Raw genomic sequence first — 24,707 nt, 5'->3', positions numbered from 1 at the left:
GGGGATCTCCAACACCTGGGCAGATGCCTTAAGTAGGACTCGAACCAGCTGTCACGAATGGGAACTCAATCAGACAGTTCTCGACCGCCTCTTTCGTCGTTGGGGCAAGCCCAGTCTGGATCTGTTTGCGACCAGAGACAACAAAAAATTCCAACACTTCGCAAGCTGGCGACCGCAAAAAGGATCAAAGGGGAATGCGTTTTTGTTCAAATGGTCAGGGATTTATGCATACGCTTTTCCCCCGCTTCCACTCATCCCGAGACTTCTGCAGAAAATGAAGAGGGAACCATGCCGGCTTCTGTTGATTGCTCCCAAATGGCCACGCCAGTTTTGGTTCACAGAACTTCTCTTGCTCTCGGAGCAGCCTCACATACGGCTGAGAACAATACCAGACTTGTTAACAACGAATCAGGGGCAGGTCCGTCATCCCAACCCGACTTCTCTTCGATTATCAGCCTGGCTCCTGAATTCTATGAATTTGACGGCCTAGATATCCCTTCAGACTGCAGGGAGGTACTTGCCTGTGCCAGAGCTCAATCTACAAACAGGACGTATAAGTTCAAGTGGAAGAGGTTCAGCATATGATGTTCAACTTCTAACGTTCACCCTCTGAAGTCCTCTCTTGAACAGATCCTTCCATATCTGTTGCAATTAGCGAAATCAGGCCTTTCCCATTCGTCTATCAGGGACCACCTCGCCGCTATATCCCGTTTCCGACGAACATCACACTCACCATCTTTATGGTCATCCAGCATAATAAAACAATTTCTAAAAGGCTTGTTCAGGATGTTCCCGCCGATTCACCGTCCTCCACCTCCATGGCATTTAAATATTGTGCTCTCCCAATTAATGAAGCATCCGTTTGAGCCCATTCATAAGGCAGACCTGAAATATATTTCTTTGAAAACAGCCCTCCTTCTGACCCTCACTTCAGCGAAGAGGGTTAGTGATATCCAGGCTTTCACAGTCTCACCACCTTTTCTCCAATTCAAATCAGAGGTGGTTATTCTAAGAACTAATCCAAAATTTATCCCCAAGGTTCCATCGACTTTTCATTTAAATGAGCCGGTGGTTTTGAGAACATTTTTTCCAAATCTGCAAACTCCAGCGGAGCGGGCATTACATTCTCTAGACATTAAACGATGTTTAAAATTCTATATACATAGGACTAGCAGTTTTCGTAAATCTGAACAACTGTTTATTAGCTATGGGCGGATCAATAAAGGCAAGGCCGTTACTAAGCAGACCATAGCACGCTGGATCTCTTCTACCATACAGCTCTGCCACCAGTTAGCAGGGAAGCTGTTATCGTCCAATGTCAGAGCGCACTCCACTAGAGCGGTATCCACTTCGGCAGCTCTATTCACAGGAGTCCCTCTGAACCAGATCTGCAGAGCGGCAACGTGGACACGTGCCGCCCACACCTTTACCCAGCACTACTGCCTGAAAGCTACTGACAGGATGGATGCCGTGGTAGGACAAGCAGTGTTACGTAATTTATTTGTATGAGGTGAGCCAATAAGCTCTTTGCCCTCCATCCTCTATGTATTACCAGACTGATATTTTTCATGTAGATGTATCTGTGTGTGTGTGTATATATATGTATATATATATGTTCGATGGCATGTGTAGCTGCAGATACACATGCTGTGCACATCCCGCCATCTGGTGTTGGGCTCGGAGTGTTACAAGTTGTTTTTCTTCGAAGAAGTCTTTTCGAGTCACGAGATCGAGGGACTCCTCCCATTTTGGCTCCATTGCGCATGGGCGTCGACTCCATCTGAGATTGTTTTTTTTCCGCCATCGGGTTCGGACGTGTTCCTTTTCGCTCCGTGTTTCGGGTCGGAAAGTTAGTTAGAATCTCGGAAAAATCGTCGGTATTGTTTGCGTTCGGTATCGGGTTAGTTACAACAGATCGACACCGACTTTTGAAGAGCTCCTGTGGCCCTTTGGGTTTTTTTCGATTCCCCCCGTAGGGGCCTGGTCGGCCCGGCCACGTGTCTCTTCAAGGCTGATGGAACGGACCCCATTCCGCTTCTGCCCAAAATGTCATAACAAGTATCCATATACAGATCAGCATCTGGTCTGTAACTTGTGTCTGTCTCCAGAGCACAAGGAGGATACCTGTGAAGCCTGTTGAGCGTTTCGGTCGAGGAAGACATTAAGGGCCATATTTATACTTTTCGACGCACAACTGCGCCAACGCAGTTGTGCGTCAAAAAAGTTAACGCTGACTAACGCCATTCTGAAGCGCCATGCGGGCGCCGTATTTATTCAATGACATTAGCCGGCGTTAGCCGGCGGAGCTGCCTGCTGTGCGTGAAAAAAAATGACTTACACCAGGCAGCGCCGGCGTAGGGGAAAATGGAGCTTGGGCATCAAAAAATGGGGCAAGTCAGGCTGAGGCAAAATTTTCGCCTCAACCCGATTTGCGCTATTTTTTTTAACTCCCAACCCCCATTGAAATGACTTCTGTCTTAGCAAAGACAGGAGTCATGCCCCCTTGCCCAATGGCCATGCCCAGGGGACTTATGGCCATTGGGCATAGTGGCATGTAGGGGGGCACAAATCAGGCCCCCCATGCCACAAAAAAAAAAAATACTTACCAGCACTTACCTTAATGTCCCAGGGGTGGGTCCCTCCATCCTTGGGCGTCCTCCTGGGGTGGGCAAGGGTGGCAGGGGGTGTCCCTGGGGACATGGGAGGGCACCTCTGGGCTCCTTCCGAGCCCACAGGTCCCTTAACGCCTGCCCTGACCAGGCGCTAAAAAATGACGCAAAAGCGGCTGGACGTCATATTTTTTTGGACCCGCCCACTCCCGGGCGTCATTTTTGCCCGGGAGTATAAATACGGCGCACATGCCTCGGAGTAATTTTTTAGACGGGAACGCCTACCTTGCATATCATTAACGCAAGGAAGGTGTCCACGCTAAAAAATTACGCAAACTCCATGAACTTTGGCGCTAGATGCGTCTAACGCCAAAGTATAAATATGGAGTTTGTTTTGCGTCGAATTTGCGGGGAAAAAAACAACGCAAATCTGGCACAAACAGAGTATAAATATGGCCCTAAGAGACCGAAGAGCGAGAAGACTGCAGATGGCGTTGGCGCCGACAGGACAAGGGCGTTTCGAGGAGGAAGAAGAAACCTTCCCCATCCAGGAATCGGACTCTGACGAGCTCGATCCAGAAGAAACGCCGAAAAACCGTGAGTAAGACGTCGAAACATAAGACTCACGAGAAGACAACAAAAGCCCAGGGGACGCCACCGCCAACAGGCCATGGCTTAACCCGAAAAATAGGTGACCGATCATCGGCACCGAAAAAGGGCATGCATGTGACAAAGTCATCCGACTCCGGTCGAGATACGGCCACACAACAATCTCGGGCCCGAGACAGCGGCTCCGAGCAGATTCGGCACCGAGACAGTGGCACCGAAATGGTTCGGCACCACAACGCCGAAAATAAAGAAGGTTTCCTCGGAGCCCAAAAAGGCGACCGAAAAGATTTCGATTCCGAAACCTCCAGCCTCGGAACCGAAAACAGGTTCCTACACAGAAGAACAGGGATTGTCCTCCCAAATGCAAGGACATAAGTTCGGAGAGGAACTTGAATCTGTTGAGCCAGACTACACTCAAAGAAGGCTCCACATTCAAAAAGACACAGGGAAGATAAGCACTCTTCCCCCAATTAAAATAAAAAGAAGACTTGCCTTTCAAGAAAAGGACAAGCAGCCACAGGCAAAGGTGGCAAGACAAACAACTCCACCACCATCAATGCACACATCACCGGTAGCCACTCCACCACTGATGCAATCCCCGACTCATACTGCAATGAGTCAAGATGATCCTGATGCATGGGACCTTTATGATGCTCCTGTATCAGATAACAGCCCAGACTGTTACCCTGCGAGGCCGTCGCCACCTGAAGACAGTACATCCTACACGCAGGTGATCTCAAGGGCAGCTGCGTTTCATAACGTCACCTTGCATTCAGAACCAATTGAGGATGACTTTTTGTTTAATACACTCTCCTCCACTCATAGCCAATACCAAAGCTTACCTATGCTCCCAGGAATGATAAAACATTCCAAACAAATATTTCAGGATCCTGTAAAAGGCAGAGCCATAACTCCAAGGGTGGAGAAGAAGTACAAGCCACCACCAACAGACCCTGTTTATATTACGCAGCAATTAACACCAGATTCTGTGGTTGTTGGGGCAGCTCGCAAGAGAGCAAACTCTCATACCTCGGGAGATGCACCACCTCCAGACAAAGAGAGTCGCGAATTCGATGCTGCGGGTAAAAGAGTTGCAGCACAAGCAGCAAACCAATGGCGTATTGCCAATTCACAAGCACTTTTGGCAAGATACGATAGAGCTCATTGGGACGAAATGCAGCATTTCATAGAACACTTAGCCAAAGAGTTCCAGAAAAGGGCACAACAAGTGGTAGAAGAAGGACAAAGTATCTCCAATAATCAGATACGGTCATCAATGGACGCAGCAGATACGGCTACAAGGACAGTAAATACTGCAATAACGATAAGGAGACACGCATGGTTGCGTACGTCAGGATTCAAGCCGGAAATACAACAAGCCGTGCTGAATATGCCCTTTAATGAACAGCAGTTGTTTGGGCCGGAAGTCGACACTGCTATTGAAAAACTCAAAAAAGATACTGATACCGCAAAAGCCATGGGCGCACTCTACTCCCCACAAAGCAGAGGCACATTTCACAAAACACAATTTAGGGGAGGATTTCGAGGTCAACCTACAGAGGCCACAACCTCACAAGCAAGGCCCACTTATCAAAGCCAATATCAGCGGGGAAGTTTTCGGGGGCAATATAGAGGGGGACAATTCCAAAAAAATAGAGGGAAGTTCCAAAGCCCCAAAACCCCTCAAAACAAGCAGTGACTTCCAAGTCACACATCCCCAACACATAACACCTGTGGGGGGGAGACTAAGCCAATTTTACAAACATTGGGAGGAGGTAACAATAGACACTTGGGTACTGGCAATTATCCAGCATGGTTATTGCATAGAATTTCTCAAATTCCCTCCAAACGTCCCACCGAAAACACACAATATGTCAAAACAACATATAGATCTTCTAGGACTAGAAGTTCAGGCATTACTACTAAAAGAAGCAATAGAATTAGTACCAAAACACCAGAAAGGAACAGGAGTTTACTCTCTGTACTTTCTCATACCCAAAAAAGACAAGAGTCTGAGACCTATATTAGATCTCTGAACATTAAGTACCTACATCAAATCAGATCACTTTCACATGGTGACATTACAAGACGTAATCCCACTACTCAAACAACAAGACTACATGACAACACTAGACCTAAAGGTTGCATATTTCCATATACCGATACATCCTTCACACAGAAAGTACTTAAGGTTTGTATTCCAAGGGATACATTACCAATTCAAGGTGTTGCCATTCGGAATAACAACTGCGCCAAGAGTTTTTACAAAGTGCCTAGCAGTCGTAGCTGCACATATCAGAAGGCAGCAAATACATGTGTTCCCGTACCTAGACGACTGGTTAATCAAAACCAACACGCTAGAAAGGTGTTCACAACACACAAAGTATGTCATAGAAACCCTCCACAAACTAGGTTTCTCAATCAACTACACAAAGTCATACCTTCTGCCGTGTCAAACACAGCAATACTTAGGGGCGACAATCAACACAGCAAAAGGGATTGCCACTCCAAGTCCACAAAGGGTTCAGGCATTTCACAATGTAATACAGGCCATGTATCCAAATCAAAAAATACAAGTCAAAATGGTGATGAAACTCCTAGGCATGATGTCCTCATGCATAGCCATTGTCCCAAACGCAAGGTTGCACATGCAGCCCTTACAACAGTGCCTAGCATCACAGTGGTCACAGGCACAGGGTCAAATTCTAGATCTGGTGTTGGTAGACCGCCAAACATACACCTCGCTTCAATGGTGGAACAGTATAAATTTAAACCAAGGGCGGCCTTTCCAAGACCCAGTGCCACAATATGTAATAACGACAGATGCCTCCATGATAGGGTGGGGAGCACACCTCAATCAATACAGCATCCAAGGACAATGGGACACTCACCAAAAACAGTTTCACATAAATCACTTAGAACTATTGGCAGTATTTCTAGCGCTGAAAGCATTTCAACCCATAATAAGCCACAAACACATTCTTGTCAAAACAGACAACATGACAACAATGTATTACCTAAACAAACAGGGAGGGACACACTCAACACAGTTGTGTCTCCTGGCACAGAAAATATGGCATTGGGCGATTCACAACCACATTCGCCTAATAGCACAATTTATTCCAGGAATTCAGAATCTATTAGCAGACAATCTCTCTCGGGATCACCAACAGATCCACGAATGGGAGATTCACCCCCAAATACTGAATACTTACTTCCAGAGTTGGGGAACACCACAAATAGATCTATTTGCAACAAAGGAAAACGCAAAATGCCAAAACTTCGCATCCAGGTACCCACAAGATCAGTCTCAGGGCAATGCGTTATGGATGAGTTGGTCAGGGATATTTGCTTACGCTTTTCCCCCTCTCCCACTCCTTCCATATCTAGTAAACAAGTTGAGTCAAAACAAACTCAAACTCATACTAATAGCGCCAACATGGGCAAGACAACCTTGGTACACAACACTACTAGACCTCTCAGTAGTGCCTCATGTCAAACTACCAAACAGACCAGATCTGTTAACGCAACACAAACAACAGATCAGACAGCCAAATCCAGCATCGCTGAATCTAGCAATCTGGCTCCTGAAGTCCTAGAGTTCGGACACTTAGACCTTACACATGAATGTATGGAGGTCATAAAACAAGCTAGGAAACGTACCACTAGACATTGCTATGCAAATAAGTGGAAAAGATTTGTTTATTACTGCCATAATAATCAAATTTAACCCCTTACACGCATCTGCCAAAGACATCGTAGGATACTTACTACATCTGCAAAAGTCAAAGCTAGCTTTTTCTTCCATTAAGATACATCTTACAGCAATTTCAGCTTACCTGGAAATTACGCACTCAACTTCTCTATTTAGGATACCAGTCATAAAAGCATTTATGGAAGGTCTAAAGAGAATTATACCACCAAGAACACCACCAGTTCCTTCATGGAACCTCAACATTGTCTTAACACGACTCATGGGTCCACCTTTTGAGCCCATGCACTCTTGTGAAATGCAATACTTAACATGGAAAGTTGCATTTTTAATTGCCATCACATCTTTAAGAAGAGTAAATGAGATTCAAGCATTTACAATACAAGAACCATTTATTCAAATACACAAGCATAAAGTAGTTCTACGGACAAATCCTAAATTTTTACCAAAAGTCATATCACCGTTCCACTTAAATCAAACAGTAGAATTACCAGTGTTCTTCCCACAGCCAGACTCTGTAGCTGAAAGAGCACTACTTACATTAGACATCAAAAGAGCGTTAATGTACTACATTGACAGAACAAAAATAATTCGAAAAACAAAACAATTATTGATTGCTTTCCAAAAACCTCATACAGGAAATCCAATTTCTAAACAAGGCATTGCTAGATGGATAGTTAAGTGCATTCAAACCTGTTATCTTAAAGCAAACAGAGAACTACCTATTACACCAAAGGCACATTCAACTAGAAAGAAAGGTGCTACCATGGCCTTTCTAGGAAATATTCCAATGACCGAAATATGTAAGGCAGCTACATGGTCTACGCCTCATACATTTACCAAACACTACTGTGTAGATGTGCTAACGGCACAACAAGCCACAGTAGGCCAAGCAGTACTACGAACATTGTTTCAAACAACTTCAACTCCTACAGGCTGAACCACCGCTTTTGGGGAGATAACTGCTTACTAGTCTATGCACAGCATGTGTATCTGCAGCTACACATGCCATCGAACAGAAAATGTCACTTACCCAGTGTACATCTGTTCGTGGCATTAGTCGCTGCAGATTCACATGCGCCCACCCGCCTCCCCGGGAGCCTGTAGCCATTTAGAAGTTGATCTTGAACATCTGTATATTTGTAAATATATTACTTTAAATTACATTATGTACACACACGTATTCACTCCACTGCATGGGCACCATTGCTAGCATATACAACTCCTACCTCACCCTCTGCGGGGAAAACAATCTAAGATGGAGTCGACGCCCATGCGCAATGGAGCCAAAATGGGAGGAGTCCCTCGATCTCGTGACCCGAAAAGACTTCTTCGAAGAAAAACAACTTGTAACACTCCGAGCCCAACACCAGATGGCGGGATGTGCACTGCATGTGAATCTGCAGCGACTAATGCCACGAACAGATGTACACTGGGTAAGTGACATTTTCCATATTCATGTATATAATCTTTTAGAATGTTAATGAGCATATTTAACTACCTATATGAGTCCATATAGGATGAATTGTGAGCAGGCATGCTTCTGGTGTTTCAGAACTCAACCATCTTTCTTACTGCTGACTACTCTGATTCAAGCATGTGAATCTATGAAAGATACCCCAATACTAGAGAAGAAAATAAGTTACTTACCTGTAACTGTGGTTCTCCAGTATTGGTATTTTTCATAGATTCACATGCGACCCACCCTCCTCCCCATGGGGGCCCACCTCTTTTGTTTTCTTTCTTGTAATCACTAGTGCAGAGAAATCTGAGAGACTGAGCCTCTGTGCTGAGGATTCTAAAGGGGTGGTCTCGCCTGATTGGCTGAAGTTTAGGCCTTTTCTAATGAGGCTGATAGTTGTAAAAGTGAATGTGTTTTTTCCTATTGACTACAATGAAAAAAAAAAAAAAAAAGGATTTTTTAAATCTATTTATTGCTTTCTATGTACCGTGGGACTCCCACTTTGACGACGGGGAATGATTCAAGCATGTGAATCTATGAAAGATACCAATACTGGAGAACCACAGTTACAGGTAAGTAACTTATTTTCTTATAAAGCTCTGTTTATCTAGCATGAAGCTTTATGCAGATTGTTATAAAACTCAGATCACATAACGTTTCCCAGTAATGTGCTTTGTATAAGACCTCCCAGTACTGTACTAGATGTAGTGCTTAAATCGTCCCCTCCTTGTTTAGTTTTACCTAACCAGTGAAATTCTGCACTCTCCTTTTGTGAAAAGATGTAGTGCTAGATTGAACATTGATCAACATTTTAACTGCTACATGACGATTGAAAAGGGAATTGAAAGATGCTAGAGCTGCACGTACCACGGTTGTACAGGGCCTCACCAGTACTTCTACCAAAGTTCTCTGGGGCTTTCCTGAAGTCACTCATCTGTGAAACGTTCTACAAGGCTTTGTTCTCTTTAGTATGAAGCTGGGTCATCTGATTGGCCTGCCTACGGTCTTGAAGGTTTTTCACGTGTCTGCTTTGGCTGCAGCCAGTTTTGAAGTAGTGTGACTTTTGGCAGGACTGCTGTCTGTTGCCTTAGGTAATGCTGAATTTGTTCAGCCTGTAAGTAATCACTTTTGATTGCTACGAGTGTGCAAGCAGTTTTGTCATTAAAGTTGTATTGCTTTTTGTTTCGCCACAATTTGATACAAGAGAGAATTATTTATTTCGGCTAATATTAATTTTCAGAGTGCTGTTACCTTGGAACATTTCTTTTAACTTAATAAAAGTGGTAACCCTGAAACAGATTGTGTTGTAAGGAAAACGAACATTAAGCATTTGATAGACATTTTTTTTTTTCATCATTTAGGTTAAGTGTCAAATGCTCCTTTTCCACAAATGCCTTTAAACATGCTTTTAACTGTTTTCACAGGCACTAAATTGAGTCAATTATGTCATCTGATACTGTTCTTTTTCAGGAGCGGATATGCATGTGTGCCTTACGAACTATGGTCATTGTAACTTTGTTTCTGGAAAACATGCCTGCATATTTTATGATGAGGTGAGTTTCCCGGGAACTAATTTTAGACATTCTTAAAACTGTCCCATATTTCATGATAGTTCACTTTACTGTTCTCTTGTTGCAAAGGGCATTTGCTTTTGTAGCATGTGCAATTTCATATTTCAGATGGATACTTCTAACTGCAGATTCCTTACCCCAAGGCGCCAGGCTAGATCTGGAAAACACAAAAGTAGTGCTCCTGCATGCTGGTAGGTGGCAACTTGTGACTCTGCGTCAATGCCATTCTTTTCCAGGAGTGGCAAATGGAAGCATGCATGTAAGTGCTACCCATGACTCTGTCAGTTCCTTTGTCTACTTTCCTTCAGACGCTGATCCGTAGCCCTGTTCCTTCCTTCAACAGGTGAAGATAATTTTGTCCAAACAATTTTCCAGTGTGCAAGCATGTTGCCCCCTAAGGTGACAGGGTTCAAACCTTCTAGGGGCTGTCGCAACAGATAAGTGACAGATCCCCATGGGATATGCCTCTGGTGTTTAAGTTCCTTTCACAACTCCAAGGCCTGCAGTGGCTTAGATGTTAAGGCCATGCACGGGCGTGAGACAAAGCTTTACGTGATGAAGCACTAGAAGGACTTCTGCCCCTCCCGCTCCAGGTCAAAGGCAAGGATCTGCTCGCAAGATAAATCTTCCTTGCGGCCGAGGTCTTCAGATAAGTCGAAGAAGAAACAAAACTCCGAGCAGGACTCTGCTCCTTCCCACTACACTCGTTCTAAAGGTCACTGTGTCCCCAGGTCTCACTCCTTTTCCACTGAGTGGCTGATTCCTTTTTTAATCCTAATGCATTCTGAGATTCCGAGTCTCATGGCGGCAACATTGCAGGAGCTCAAGGCCTTTTGAGAAGCTGTGCTGCACATCTTTGGCATGATTCCATCTCCCTCTAGTCCACATTTGGGCTCCAAGGATTCATAGGGACTCCCAGTTGTGACCATGTCCAGATCTTGATGTGCCGCAGCCTCTGGTGAATCCATCCGACTCAGACATGATTCCCTGGCTGTGCAGCTGTGCGCAGATGTTGAGCTTTTTGGCTCAGACTGACGAGAGCCAGCCTTATGGAGATGAAAGTGCTGGGGATGGGTGAGGGTTTGCCTCCATTCTATGATTTTATCTGGTGCATGTACCTTAAGGATGCCAGAGGGCTTGCCACTTAATCTGATACTAGGGGGCTCTCTACCCCTCTCCCACTTTACAGCCCCTACCCTACCACAGGGCACCAACAGAGGAAAACTCTTCATTTGCCACATTCATCAGGAGGGTTGCGGAGGGCTTTAATCTTCACCCTCCCCACTATGGAGGCAAAAAACAAACATTGACAGAGATACTACAGCCTGGCTAGGCACCAATCAAACCTGTGATGCTCTTCAATTAAGCTCTCACTGATACACTTCTGGGCACTTGGACTAAACCATGCTCTGGTTTTCCAGTCATGCCACATGTCACCCACCAACATTGACCTGCTCTGGGAGACTTGGACTTCCTAACGCTCCACTAAACACCTGAAAGTGGTGGTACAGGCGTCCACAATTATAGTGAAACCTAAAGTCTTTTTAACCACGCTACCTGAAAGAATCAAAGCAAGAAGACACATTCAGAAATCGTATGTTCTCCTCAGCATTCTTGCTGTGTGGCCAGTCAGTGTGAGCAGCAGTTTTAAGTAGCTTTACCCATGTACTGTGGGACATGGTGGGTGATATCTTGCTGGTTCCTGAAGACTTAACAGGCTTCTCTAGTCCAAACCTTTCTAGATGGTCAGGATGCAGCCTAATGTGTCATCCACTCAGGCTTGGACACCACAGACTGTCTATCTAAGGCTGTGGGAGCCAGCTTGGTTCCACATGTGGATGAGGTCTACTGGCTTCACAGGAGACATCCAGGTGCCTTTGATGGACATGTCTTTCGACAGCTCCTGTCTATATGGTGAGTACAGGGATTTAACCCTACAGAGTTATTTTTAAGGGGAGTCGAGCCAAGGCATGTTCCCTGGGCCTTTACAGTTCCAGTCGGGCAACCCCTGCCCCCAATAATTTCAAGGGTGTAGAAAGCTGGCCTAGTGTGTGGTGGGTACCCAAGGTACTTACACCATATACCAGGTCCAGGTATCCCCTCTTAGTGAAGTGTAGGCAGTGTCTAGAAGCCAGGCTTTCTAGAGGCAGCTGTGGTTGACCAGCCAATGGCTAATATAAGAGACATGCAAACCTCATGCAGTACCATTGTAGTCACACGGCACTTACACACATGAAAGAAAACACTCCGTTGTACAAAAATAAAGGTACTTTATGTTCGATGGCATCTGTCGCTGTAGATACGCATGTTTTGCAATAGCTCGCCATCTGGTGTTGGGCCGGAGTGTTACAAGTTGTTTTTCTTCGAAGAAGTCTTTCGAGTCACGGGACCGAGTGACTCCTCCTTTTGTCTCCATTGCGCATGGGCGTCGACTCCATCTTCGATTGTTTTTTTTTCCGCCATCGGGTTCGGACGTGTTCCTGTCGCTCCGAGTTTCGGAACGGAAAGTTAGCTAATTTCGGAAGATTTTCGTCGGTATTGTTGCGTTCGGGATCGGCGTACTTAGATTCAACACCGCATCGAAGATCGAAGAGCTCCGGTGCCCTTCGGGGTAGTTTTTCGATCCCCCGTCGGGGCCTGGTCGGCCCGACCGCGTGCTGAAGAACGCCGATGGAACGGACCCCGTTCCGTTTCTGCCCCAAATGCCACAATAAATACCCCTATACAGACCAACACTTGGTCTGTAACCTGTGCCTGTCACCTGAGCACAGTGAAGACACCTGCGAGGCCTGTCGTGCGTTCCGGTCCCGAAAGACACTCCGAGACCGTCGAGCCAGAAGACTTCAGATGGCGTCCGCGCCGACAGCCCACCGAGAGTTCGAGGAACAGGAAGAGGAAGGTACCTTCTCGATCCAAGAATCGGACTCCGAAGGATTCGACGATACACAAACCGTGAGTAAGACGTCGAAAACCACACAGAGGAAGATTTACAAGGCCCAGGGGGCGCCACTGCCATCAGGCCATGGCTCCACCCATAAATTCGGTGACCGACCGTCGGCACCGAAAAAGGCCCAAACAGTGCCGAGATCGTCCGACTCCGGTCGAGACACCGGCACGCAGCCTTCTCGGGACCGAGAAAGTGCTGGAGACAAGCCTCGACACCGAGATGCCGGTGTGGACACGGCTCGACGCCGAGACAGCGGCACCGAAGAAGATCGACGCCGAGAGGTTTCGGCCCCGAAAAAGAAAAAAGTCACCTCGGAGCTGAAAAAACACGCAGACAGGGTTTCGGTGCCGAAACAAACTGCAAGCGACCCAGCTTCAGGCTCTTATACAGAAGAGCACTCGCTAACCTCCCAAATGCAAAAGCATAGGTTTGAGGAAGAGCTACAATCAACTGATGTGGACCATACACAAAAGCGTATTTTCATACAGCAGGGGACAGGAAAAATAAGCACCCTTCCCCCCCATTAGAAGAAAGAGAAGGTTTGAGTTCCAAACTGAACAGACACCACAACCAAAAGTGGTGAAAAGAGTTACCCCACCACCCTCTCCTCCGCCCGTGATTAACGTCTCACCAGCACAAACTCCATCACACTCCCCAGCTCACACCACCATAAGCCAGGGTGACCAAGATCAAGACGCATGGGACCTATACGACGCCCCAGTGTCAGATAACAGCCCGGAGGCATACCCTACGAAGCCATCTCCACCAGAGGACAGCACCGCGTATTCTCAGGTGGTGGCTAGAGCAGCACAATTTCACAACGTAAGCCTCCACTCAGAACAGGTCGAGGATGATTTTTTATTCAACACACTCTCCTCCACCCACAGCTCATACCAAAGCCTGCCTATGCTCCCTGGTATGCTCCGGCACGCAAAAGAAATCTTTAAGGAGCCGGTCAAAAGTAGGGCAATCACACCAAGGGTGGAAAAAAAGTATAAGGCGCCTCCTACAGACCCGGTTTTCATCACTACACAGCTGCCACCAGACTCTGTCGTTGTAGGAGCAGCTAGGAAAAGGGCCAACTCCCACACATCTGGAGATGCACCACCCCCAGATAAAGAAAGCCGCAAGTTCGATGCAGCTGGTAAGAGAGTCGCAGCACAAGCTGCAAACCAGTGGCGCATCGCGAACTCTCAGGCACTACTTGCGCGCTATGACAGAGCCCACTGGGACGAGATGCAACATCTCATTGAACATCTGCCCAAGGACTTACAAAATAGGGCAAAACAAGTGGTTGAGGAGGGACAGACCATTTCCAACAACCAGATCCGCTCCTCCATGGACGCTGCAGATACAGCTGCACGGACAATTAATACATCTGTAACTATCAGAAGGCATGCATGGCTCCGAACGTCTGGATTTAAACCAGAGATTCAACAAGCAGTTCTCAATATGCCTTTTAACGAAAAAGAACTGTTCGGTCCAGAAGTGGACACAGCGATTAAGAAACTCAAAAAAGATACGGACACTGCCAAAGCCATGGGCGCACTCTACTCCCCGCAGAGCAGAGGGAATTACAGCACATTCCGTAAAACACCCTTTCGAGGGGGGTTTCGGGGTCAGAGCACACAAGCCAGCACCTCACAAGCAACACCGTCCAGTTACCAGGGACAGTATAGAGGAGGTTTTCGGGGACAATATAGAGGAGGGCAATTCCCTAGGAATAGAGGAAGATTTCAGAGCCCCAAAACCCCTACTACTAAACAGTGACTCACATGTCACTCACCCCCTCCACACAACACCAGTGGGGGGAAGAATAAGTCATTATTACAAAGCATGGGAGGAAATCACTACAGACACTTGGGTTCTAGCAATTATCAAACATGGTTATTGCATAGAATTTCTACAATTCCCTCCAAACATACCACCAAAAGCACAAAATTTGACAACACACCATTCCAATCTCCTGGAGATAGAAGTGCAGGCACTATTGCAAAAGAATGCAATCGAATTAGTGCCAAACACACAAATAAACACAGGAGTTTACTCACTGTACTTTCTGATACCAAAGAAGGACAAAACGCTGAGACCAATCCTAGACCTCAGAGTAGTGAACACTTTCATCAAATCAGACCACTTTCACATGGTCACACTACAAGAAGTATTGCCATTGCTAAAACTACACGACTACATGGCAACTTTAGACCTCAAGGATGCTTATTTCCATATACCAATACACCCATCGCACAGGAAATACCTAAGGTTTGTATTCAGGGGAATACATTACCAATTCAAGGTACTGCCTTTCGGATTAACAACCGCACCAAGAGTCTTTACCAAATGTCTAGCGGTAGTCGCTGCACACATAAGAAGGCAGCAAATACATGTGTTCCCATATCTAGACGACTGGCTAATCAAGGCCCATTCGTTAATAGAGTGCTCAAATCACACAAATCATATCATACAAACCCTCTTCAAACTAGGGTTCACCGTCAATTTCACAAAATCCAAAATTCTGCCGCGCAAGGTACAACAATACCTGGGAGCCATAATAGACACATCAAAAGGAGTAGCCACTCCAAGTCCACAAAGAATTCAAAATTTCAACACCATCATACAACGCATGTATCCAACACAAAGGATACAAGCAAAGATGGTACTACAACTTCTAGGCATGATGTCTTCATGCATAGCCATTGTCCCAAACGCAAGACTGCACATGAGGCCCTTACAACAGTGCCTACCATCACAATGGTCACAAGCACAGGGTCACCTTCTAGATCTGGTGTTAATAGACCGCCAAACTTACCTCTCGCTTCTGTGGTGGAACAACATAAATTTAAACAAAGGGCGGCCTTTCCAAGACCCAGTTCCACAATACGTAACAACAACAGATGCTTCCATGACAGGGTGGGGAGCACACCTCGATCAACACAGCATACAAGGACAATGGAACGTACATCAAACAAAACTGCATATAAATCACCTAGAACTTCTAGCAGTTTTTCAAGCACTAAAAGCTTTCCAACCAATAATAGTTCACAAATACATTCTCGTCAAAACAGACAACATGACAACAATGTATTATCTAAACAAGCAAGGGGGGACGCACTCCACGCAGTTAAGCCTGCTAGCACAAAAGATTTGGCGTTGGGCAATTCACAACCAAATTCGCCTAATAGCACAATTTATACCAGGGATCCAAAATCAACTCGCAGACAATCTCTCTCGAGATCACCAACAGGTCCACGAATGGGAAATTCACCCCCAAATTCTGAACACTTATTTCAAACTCTGGGGAACACCTCAGATAGACTTGTTTGCGACAAAGGAGAACGCAAAATGCCAAAACTTCGCATCCAGATACCCACACAAACAGTCCCAAGGCAATGCCCTATGGATGAACTGGTCAGGGATATTTGCTTACGCTTTTCCTCCTCTCCCTCTCCTTCCTTACCTGGTAAACAAACTCAGTCAAACCAAACTCAAACTCATATTAATAGCACCAACTTGGGCAAGGCAACCCTGGTACACAACGCTGCTAGACCTATCAGTAGTACCCTGCATCAAATTGCCCAACAGGCCAGATCTGTTGACACAGCACAACCAAAAGATCAGACACCCAGATCCAGCATCGCTGAATCTAGCAATCTGGCTCCTGAAATCCTAGAATTCGGGCACTTACAACTTACCCAAGAATGTATGGAAGTCATAAAACAAGCCAGAAGGCCATCCACCAGGCACTGCTATTCAAGTAAATGGAAGAGGTTTGTTTGCTACTGCCATATTAATCAAATACAACCATTACACACAACTCCAGAACATGTAGTGGGTTACTTGCTTCACTTACAAAAATCTAACCTGGCTTTCTCTTCCATTAAAATACACCTTGCAGCAATATCTGCATACCTGCAGACTACCTATTCAACTTCCCTATATAAGATACCAGTCATTAAAGCATTCATGGAGGGCCTTAGGAGAATTATACCACCAAGAACACCACCTGTTCCTTCATGGAACCTAAATGTTGTCCTAACTAGACTTATGGGTCCACCTTTTGAACCCATGCACTCCTGCGAAATACAGTTCCTAACCTGGAAGGTGGCATTTCTCATCGCCATTACTTCCCTAAGAAGAGTAAGCGAGATTCAGGCGTTTACAATACAGGAACCTTTTATACAACTACACAAAAATAAGGTCGTCCTAAGGACCAATCCTAAATTTTTGCCAAAGGTTATTTCACCGTTCCATCTAAATCAAACAGTGGAACTTCCAGTGTTCTTTCCACAGCCAGATACCGTAACTGAAAGGGCACTACATACATTAGATGTCAAAAGAGCATTGATGTATTACATTGACAGAACAAAAAACATCAGAAAGACTAAACAACTGTTTATTGCATTTCAAAAACCTCATGCAGGAAACCCAATATCAAAACAAGGTATAGCCAGATGGATAGTTAAATGCATCCAAATCTGCTACCTTAAAGCTAAACGACAGCTGCCCATTACACCAAGGGCACACTCAACCAGAAAGAAAGGTGCTACCATGGCCTTTCTAGGAAACATCCCAATGCAAGAAATATGTAAGGCAGCCACATGGTCTACGCCTCACACATTCACCAAGCACTACTGTGTAGACGTGTTATCCGCACAACAAGCCACAGTAGGTCAAGCCGTATTAAGAACATTATTTCAGACTACTTCCACTCTTACAGGCTGATCCACCGCTTTTGGGGAGATAACTGCTTACTAGTCTATGCAAAACATGCGTATCTACAGCGACAGATGCCATCGAACTGAAAATGTCACTTACCCAGTGTACATCTGTTCGTGGCATCAGTCGCAGTAGATTCGCATGTGCCCACCCGCCTCCCCGGGAGCCTGTAGCAGTTTGGAAGTTACCTTCAACTATTTATATATGTATCATCTCAACCTTAAATAGGTGCATACTTAGTCACTCCATTGCATGGGCACTATTACTACAATTCAACTCCTACCTCACCCTCTGCGGGGAAAAACAATCGAAGATGGAGTCGACGCCCATGCGCAATGGAGACAAAAGGAGGAGTCACTCGGTCCCGTGACTCGAAAGACTTCTTCGAAGAAAAACAACTTGTAACACTCCGGCCCAACACCAGATGGCGAGCTATTGCAAAACATGCGAATCTACTGCGACTGATGCCACGAACAGATGTACACTGGGTAAGTGACATTTTCATTTTGGCACAGATTATCACAAATCACTAGACAGGTGACCCACCCTTAGGAGGTAAGTAATACACTAAATATATACACTAGCAATCAGAAATAGGCATAGAAAAGGTTAGAAAACAGTGCAAACAGTACTAACCAATAGTGACCCTAGGGGGAGCACAAACCATATACTAAAAAAATGGAATGCGGACAGGGTACCCCCCACTTAGGTAAGTAAAATTTATAGAGGGGAGCTCGGGGTATTAGAAAACCACACCGGTAAGTACCACAGTTCCTCCCAGTGACCAGTAATGCAGGAGTAATACACTAGATATTCCCCCAAACCACCCAAAAGTAGGAAAAAAGACACCCAGAGAAGACTGCAAGAAAACCAGCGGTGAATTCCTGAAGAAAGAAGACCTGTGGCAAGAGGGGACCAAGTCAGCAGAGTCCAGGAGGGGTAGGAGGTACTACCCACCCAGCTGTGGATGCAGGAGTTGGTCGACAGTTTTGAAGAACAGGTCAGCACTGCAGCCCAGGAGCCAGTGAAGAGTTCCAGATGGCTGCAGAAGATGTCCTACGCCGGAAGGAAGATTGCAGACGGGTGTCGGTGCAGGATTTCCACCAAGAAGCCTTGGCAAAGGCAAACTCGCGGTTAGTGGAAAAGAGGTGCTGCTGGGGACGAGCATGGCCCAGGGGGACTCAACCCAGGAGGGAGAGTCATAGGGGGCCCTCAGTGCCGCAAAGAACTCACAGGAGCATAGGCAGCACCCACAGGAGTCCCACGCAGCACTACAAAAGTGGATCCCACGTCACGGGAGAACCACGCAGGAAGCTGGAATTTGCAGGAAGGAGTGCTGGGGACTGGAGCTGCATGTCGCCTGAAGATCCCTTGGAGGAGACACAAACCTTGGCAACTACAAGAGACGCTGTGCATGGGGGTGCTGTCCTGCGTGGAAAGGCAAAAGCTTACCTCCACAAAAGTTGGACAGCTGGCAGAGAGGACCAAGAGAACTACTCCGGACCACCACCCGTGATGCTGGATCCACGCAGCTCAGCAGAAGAGAGGATCCACCCAGCGGGTCGTCGTTTGTTGTAGGTGCCTACACTCAAAGGGAGATTCCTTCCTCTTGTGCAGGATGAAGATTTGCAGTCTTCTGAGGGTGCACGGCCAGGAACCTGTTGCAAAGCTGGCAGGAGCTCTGGATACAATGTTGCAGAAGAGTCTTCCACGTGGAACTGCAGCTTGTAGGTTCCTGGAGAGTCCAGTCGAGATTCCGAAGGCCAGAAGTTGAAGTAAAGGTTGCAGAGGAGTCCTGCTGTAATCTTGCAACCAAATCTGAGGACCCACCCAAGAGAAAGGCCCTAAATAGTCCTGATGGGGGCATTGGTCACCTAACCAGGTAAGACCCTATCAGGAGGGAGCTCTGATGTCACCTACCTGGCCATTCAGATGCTCCCAGAGTTCCTTGCCAACCTTGGAAACAAGATGGCAGAACCCAGGGACCCTCTGGAGGAGCTCTGGGCACCACCTCTATGGTGGTGATGGACAGGGGAGTGGTCACTCCCCTTTCTTTTGTCCAGTTCGTGCCAGAGCAGGGAGTGGGGGTGTCTCTGAACTGGTGTGGACTGGTTTATGCACAGAGGGCACCAAATGTGCCCTTCAAATTAAAACCAGCGGCTTGGAGAGGCTACCCCTCCCAAGCTAGTCAACCTATTTCCAAAGGGAGAGGGTGTTACCTCCATCTCCCAAAGGAAATCCTTTGTTCTGCCTTCCTGGGCTTGATAAGATCAGGCAGCAGGAGGGCAGAAACCTGTCTGAGGGGTGGCAGCAGCTGGGCTGCCTGGGAAACCCTGCAAGACTGGTGGCAGCAATGCTGGGACTCCTCTAAAGAGCCCCTAGAGTGCATGGAATGATACTTTGAATACTTGCAATAGTATTGGGGTATGATTCTGACATGCTTGATACCAAACGTGCCGAGGTTCGGAGTTACCATTATGTAGCTGGACTTAGGTAGTGGCCTATGTCCAGTACATATATAAAATGGCAACCCCGCACTCACGAAGTCCAGTAAAATGGTGCTGAAGTTTGTGGGGGTACCTCTGCTAGTGCAGGGGTGCCCTCACACACAGGTAACTGCATCCTGCTCTCTGGGCTGAGAGGGCCTAACATAGGGGTGACTTACAGTGACCGGGTGCAGTGACCTGTAGTGAAACCGGGTGCATGCCCCTGGTTCATGCAGACTGCAATGGCAGGCCTGCTGAACCTTTTGCCTGGGCAGCCTTATGGGTGGCAGAATAATTGCTGCATCCCATAGGGATTCCTTGGAACCCCAATGTCCCGGGTACCTAGGTACCATATACAAGGTTCTTACATGGGGGGACCTGTATGCCAATTGGGGGGAGAAAAAGGTACAATGTGGAGGAGAGAGCAAAATTACTGGGGTCCTGGTTAGCCGGAAACCAGTAAACACAGTCAGACATACTGACAGCAGGCAGAACGTGGGGGTAACCAAGATATAAAGAGGCTACCTTCCTACAAAGGGTCAAGGGCTTGGTGTATTAGCAACGTCGGGCTCCACGGTCCACACAACAGGTCTCCCAGCCCTTACGAAGTCTGGGGCCATGGGACCAACAGACATGGGCCAGTCCACCAATTCAGGGCTCACCTCAAACTTATGCCCTCTCCAGCCATAACTTCCAAACCTCCATATTGCTCCCTTACTGGTGCACAGCTATCCAGTAAGAGGCAGGATCAGCCACTTTCTGCTGAGGTGGCAGCAAATTACAGCCAACAAATGGGTCCTGCAGGTTGTCCAAAGGTGCTACACCCTGCCATTCCTTTTCAGCCCACCGTACCTGTTCTATATTTCAGACCATTCCTCAGAGGACCATCTGTCTGTATTATGCTAGGAAGTGCAGGATCCTTTGGCCAAAGGAGTCTAAAGAGAGGGTTCGAGCCTTGGAATTAGAGGCCGAGTGCTATTCCCGCTAATAAGTTAGGATAGAAGACGCAGTCCTGTACTAGATATTCACAACTTAATGCCTTTCTGTGCAAGAACAAATTCAAAATGCTCACCCTGGCCCAGGTTCTCTCAACCCGGAGACTGGATGGTAGCAGTGGGCCTACAGGAGGACACCTATTTTCACATCCACATCCTGCGGAGCCACAGAGGATACCTGCTGCTCATGGTGGGACATGAGCACTCTGTTTGCTATACACCCTTTCAAACTTACCAGTGTCCCTTGGGTGCTCACTAAGGTGATGGTGGTGATCGCTGCCCATCTTCAGAAGTCTGGGGTACCAGTCTTCACCTTTCCTGACAACTGGTCATTGAAGGTGAGCTTGCCACAGTCACTGACCGCTTCCAGACTTTGGCAAACCTTCTTTGACGCGCTCAGTCAATTTGCTGAAATCACACTTGACTCCTTCACAGAGATTTCCCTTTAGCCGCACTATCCCGCATATGATGCATTTTCAAGCCTTTTTTTCTACACCAATGAGTTCAGGCCATTCAGGCTATGATCCTGATATTTCATCCTCTGTCTTGGCTCTTTGTGAGGATGGCTCTGAGGTTTTTGGGCCTACTAGCCTCCTGCATCTTGCTCGCCGCCCAGGTAGCAAGTGAGCTTTACAGTGGGACCTTAAGTCGCATTGGGCCCAGCACCCAGAGAAGCTGACAGATTCCATCCAGGTGTTGAAGTACCTGAACTGTTGGCTGCCTGACCGGAGTTGGACATTTGTAAGACCCTCCTCTTCCTACCCTGCCCAGTTGTGACCAATTTGGTTGGTTTTGAAGACTTTACTACCCTCCATCAAGGGACAGCTAGTACATCTTTTGACAGACACCACCAGCTCCATGTGGTATTGCAACAAGCGGGAAAGGTCCTGGGTCTTGAGCCAAGAGGTTATCAGTTTCTGGAGCTGGCTGAATCAGGGGATTTCTCTTGTGGTACACCACCTTGCAGGATCTTTAAATGGCAGGGCACACAAACTCAGCTGTCGGTGCCCACTGGATCACAAATGGCAGTTACACCCAGAGGTGGCAGAACAGTGGGAAGAACTCAATGTATTTGCTACCACTGAGAACACAGTGTCAACATTTTTTTTGTGTGTGTGAGCATTTCCAGCAAGGCACTCGGAGACGCATTCTACCTAAAGTGGAGCACGAGACTTGTGTATGCCTTCCTTCCACTATCTTTCCTACCCTGGGTTGTAAGAAGATCTGGAACAACCCGTCCATGTCATTCTAGCCGCTCCAGATTGGGCCCGGAGACATCTGGGATTGAGCATTTCTTCTCCCTAACACCCCCTCCTCCAAACTGGCCACTTTTTCGGGTGAACCTCCTGTCGCACTAGCAGGACAGGGTCCTGCACTCGAGCCTGTGCATCCTGCACCTTTATGTGTGAAGAATGAGTAGTGGTTGATCCCCTTAGAAATTCACCCCCGAGATAGTTGATCTCTTTTTGGCAGCCAGGGAAAGGGGTTGCAGAAGCAGTCTGCAAAAAACCCTAGCACCCACTCCGCTAGGGCCAAATCTGCTACAACTGTTTTGGCTTGTGGAATACTTGTCCTGTATGTCAGTAGCTACGTTGGCATCGGTGCATGTTTGCAAAGCATTATTGCCTTGAGAGGTTCGTTGAGATGAGCATTTTGCCTGCCCTGTCCTGCAGGACTTTTTGGTCCGAGCCATTCCACAGACCCACCTTGGGAGGTACTATTTTGGTATCTGTTCACAAAGTCAGGAATCTGCTGTTAGAAATATACATAAGAAGACATTTCTTACCATAAGTAATGCTGTATCTGGTGGATGCTCTATCTAACCAGATTCCTAACCACACTGCCTCCTCTCCATTCTGTGATATGGATGTTTCCATCTAAAAAGATCCCAATCTAGGAATCTGGGTGCTGATTCATTCATTCAATCTTCTGATGGGCTCTATGTCTAAAGGTGTGAAAGAGTTAATGAAAGATATTGACAGCGCACACATGGGTGACTCACATATGCAGCTTTGTTGTCACTATGGCGTGGAATGGTGTCACTGTACAGCCACATGGCAGCATCTACAAATGCACTGGATCATTACTCTTGAGTTTTCTGGAGACTGGGGGGGAAATTCACAAGGTGATAAATCTGCAGTTAGAGTATCCACCAGAAAGAGCATTACCTAAGGTGAGAAACATGTTATTTTGCTTGACTTGAAAAAGGAACTTTTCATTCATGAAACAATCTGGACTTGTAAAGGAATTGAGTGTAATTTAAAATGGAAGAGTTACTGAAATATTGCTTTCTACCATCGGCTATATTCTGAAAAATTTGTGATTTTTGCTGGGTAACCAAGACTTGGGACAGTTTTTAATACTTTGTTCATTTGATTCTTAATTGAACACACTGGCTTTTTGCATTCAAATAGTTTCTCTTTCAGACCTTTTATGTTTTGTATCCTTTGATTACTGTGGATGATCGTCCTTAACAATACATCATGCAGAAAATGTTTTCTGTATCCTCTTTCAGTGGCAATCCTGCCGGACTGATTTTGCTGCCAAGGGTTTCTCTTATGATAGTCTAGGTTCTCCGGGATAGCTAATGCACAGTATATAAGCTCTGAATCGTTCAAAACTGTCGCCGTTCCATCTTTGAACTATGGGGAACTGACCACATTCCCACTGTTGTCACAGCTCCCGTTACTGACCAAAAAAATGGCTGAAATAAAGAATTTGTCTTTGGTGAAAAGCCTTCTGTCAATAGGAACCCGCCCCTACCTAACCAGCTTGTTGGTGCATCGCCAGCTGACCCAACATTTAATGTCACCAGCCATCCTAAACAAACTAACAGTACACCTCATGAGATGTATTTTGTGGGTAGCTAACTTCATTCTTAACGCTATTTCTTTTGAAACATTCTTCTTTGTTTCCTTTGCAACAAAGACAACTTCCTAAAAGGCTGGTTCCGACAGGCTTTTGATTTGTGGCTGAAAACTCCTGGTTCCACTGACCTAATGCTGGTATTATTATTCAGATTGGCTTTCTGTATTCCTGTTACCTATGAAAGCACACCAAAGTCATCTTTGCACCACACTTGCTCCATGCAAAACAACTGATAAATCAGTTTCACAAGATACATATTTAACTGCCACAAACCATCCTGGTTGTGGAATACCACAAACTATGCTGGAATGTGGTCCAGAGCCAGCGTAAGCGTAGTGTGATACTAGGGAAATCACTATGTCTATCCATTTTTCTTTTGTCCACACCATGGTGGTTTATCAGTTATGTTCTATTACAAGAAAGTGCGTTCAGGGCTTCCCATGTATGAGGTAAATGTCACATACTAAGCTGCAATGGTTTACTTTCAGTTCTACAAATCATGCCAAATTGAGTAAATTTCAGCAGATGTCACCAAATGGTATTTATGAGGAGTGCACTCTCCTTTGTGTAGTTTGATATTTGTTCTCTTAACTGAGATTTGCATAGCACTGTATTGTCATTAGAATGGCCTTGTAGTACAGGCATTCGAAGGGGGTGCGTAATGGGTTACTTGAATACTTACCTACTTAGTCTTGCGTTTTCACCTCAATCAATAGTGACAATGAATCATGG

General features: G+C 46.2%; 1 protein-coding gene across 1 annotated transcript in view; it reads left to right on the top strand.

The window, feature by feature from the left end:
• Positions 1 to 24,707, top strand: part of PHF12 (PHD finger protein 12) — a 370,276-nt gene that overhangs the window by 309,753 nt on the left and 35,816 nt on the right. The window contains exon 13 of the mRNA XM_069226214.1: positions 9,863 to 9,945. Coding sequence (XP_069082315.1) covers positions 9,863 to 9,945 — 83 coding nt within the window. The remainder of the gene's footprint in view (positions 1 to 9,862; positions 9,946 to 24,707) is intronic.

Source organism: Pleurodeles waltl, chromosome 3_1 (genome assembly GCF_031143425.1).
Source record: "Pleurodeles waltl isolate 20211129_DDA chromosome 3_1, aPleWal1.hap1.20221129, whole genome shotgun sequence".
Lineage (NCBI taxonomy): Eukaryota > Metazoa > Chordata > Amphibia > Caudata > Salamandridae > Pleurodeles > Pleurodeles waltl.
Note: the sequence above shows the minus strand (reverse complement) of the source record. Positions and strands in the feature narration are given on the sequence as shown.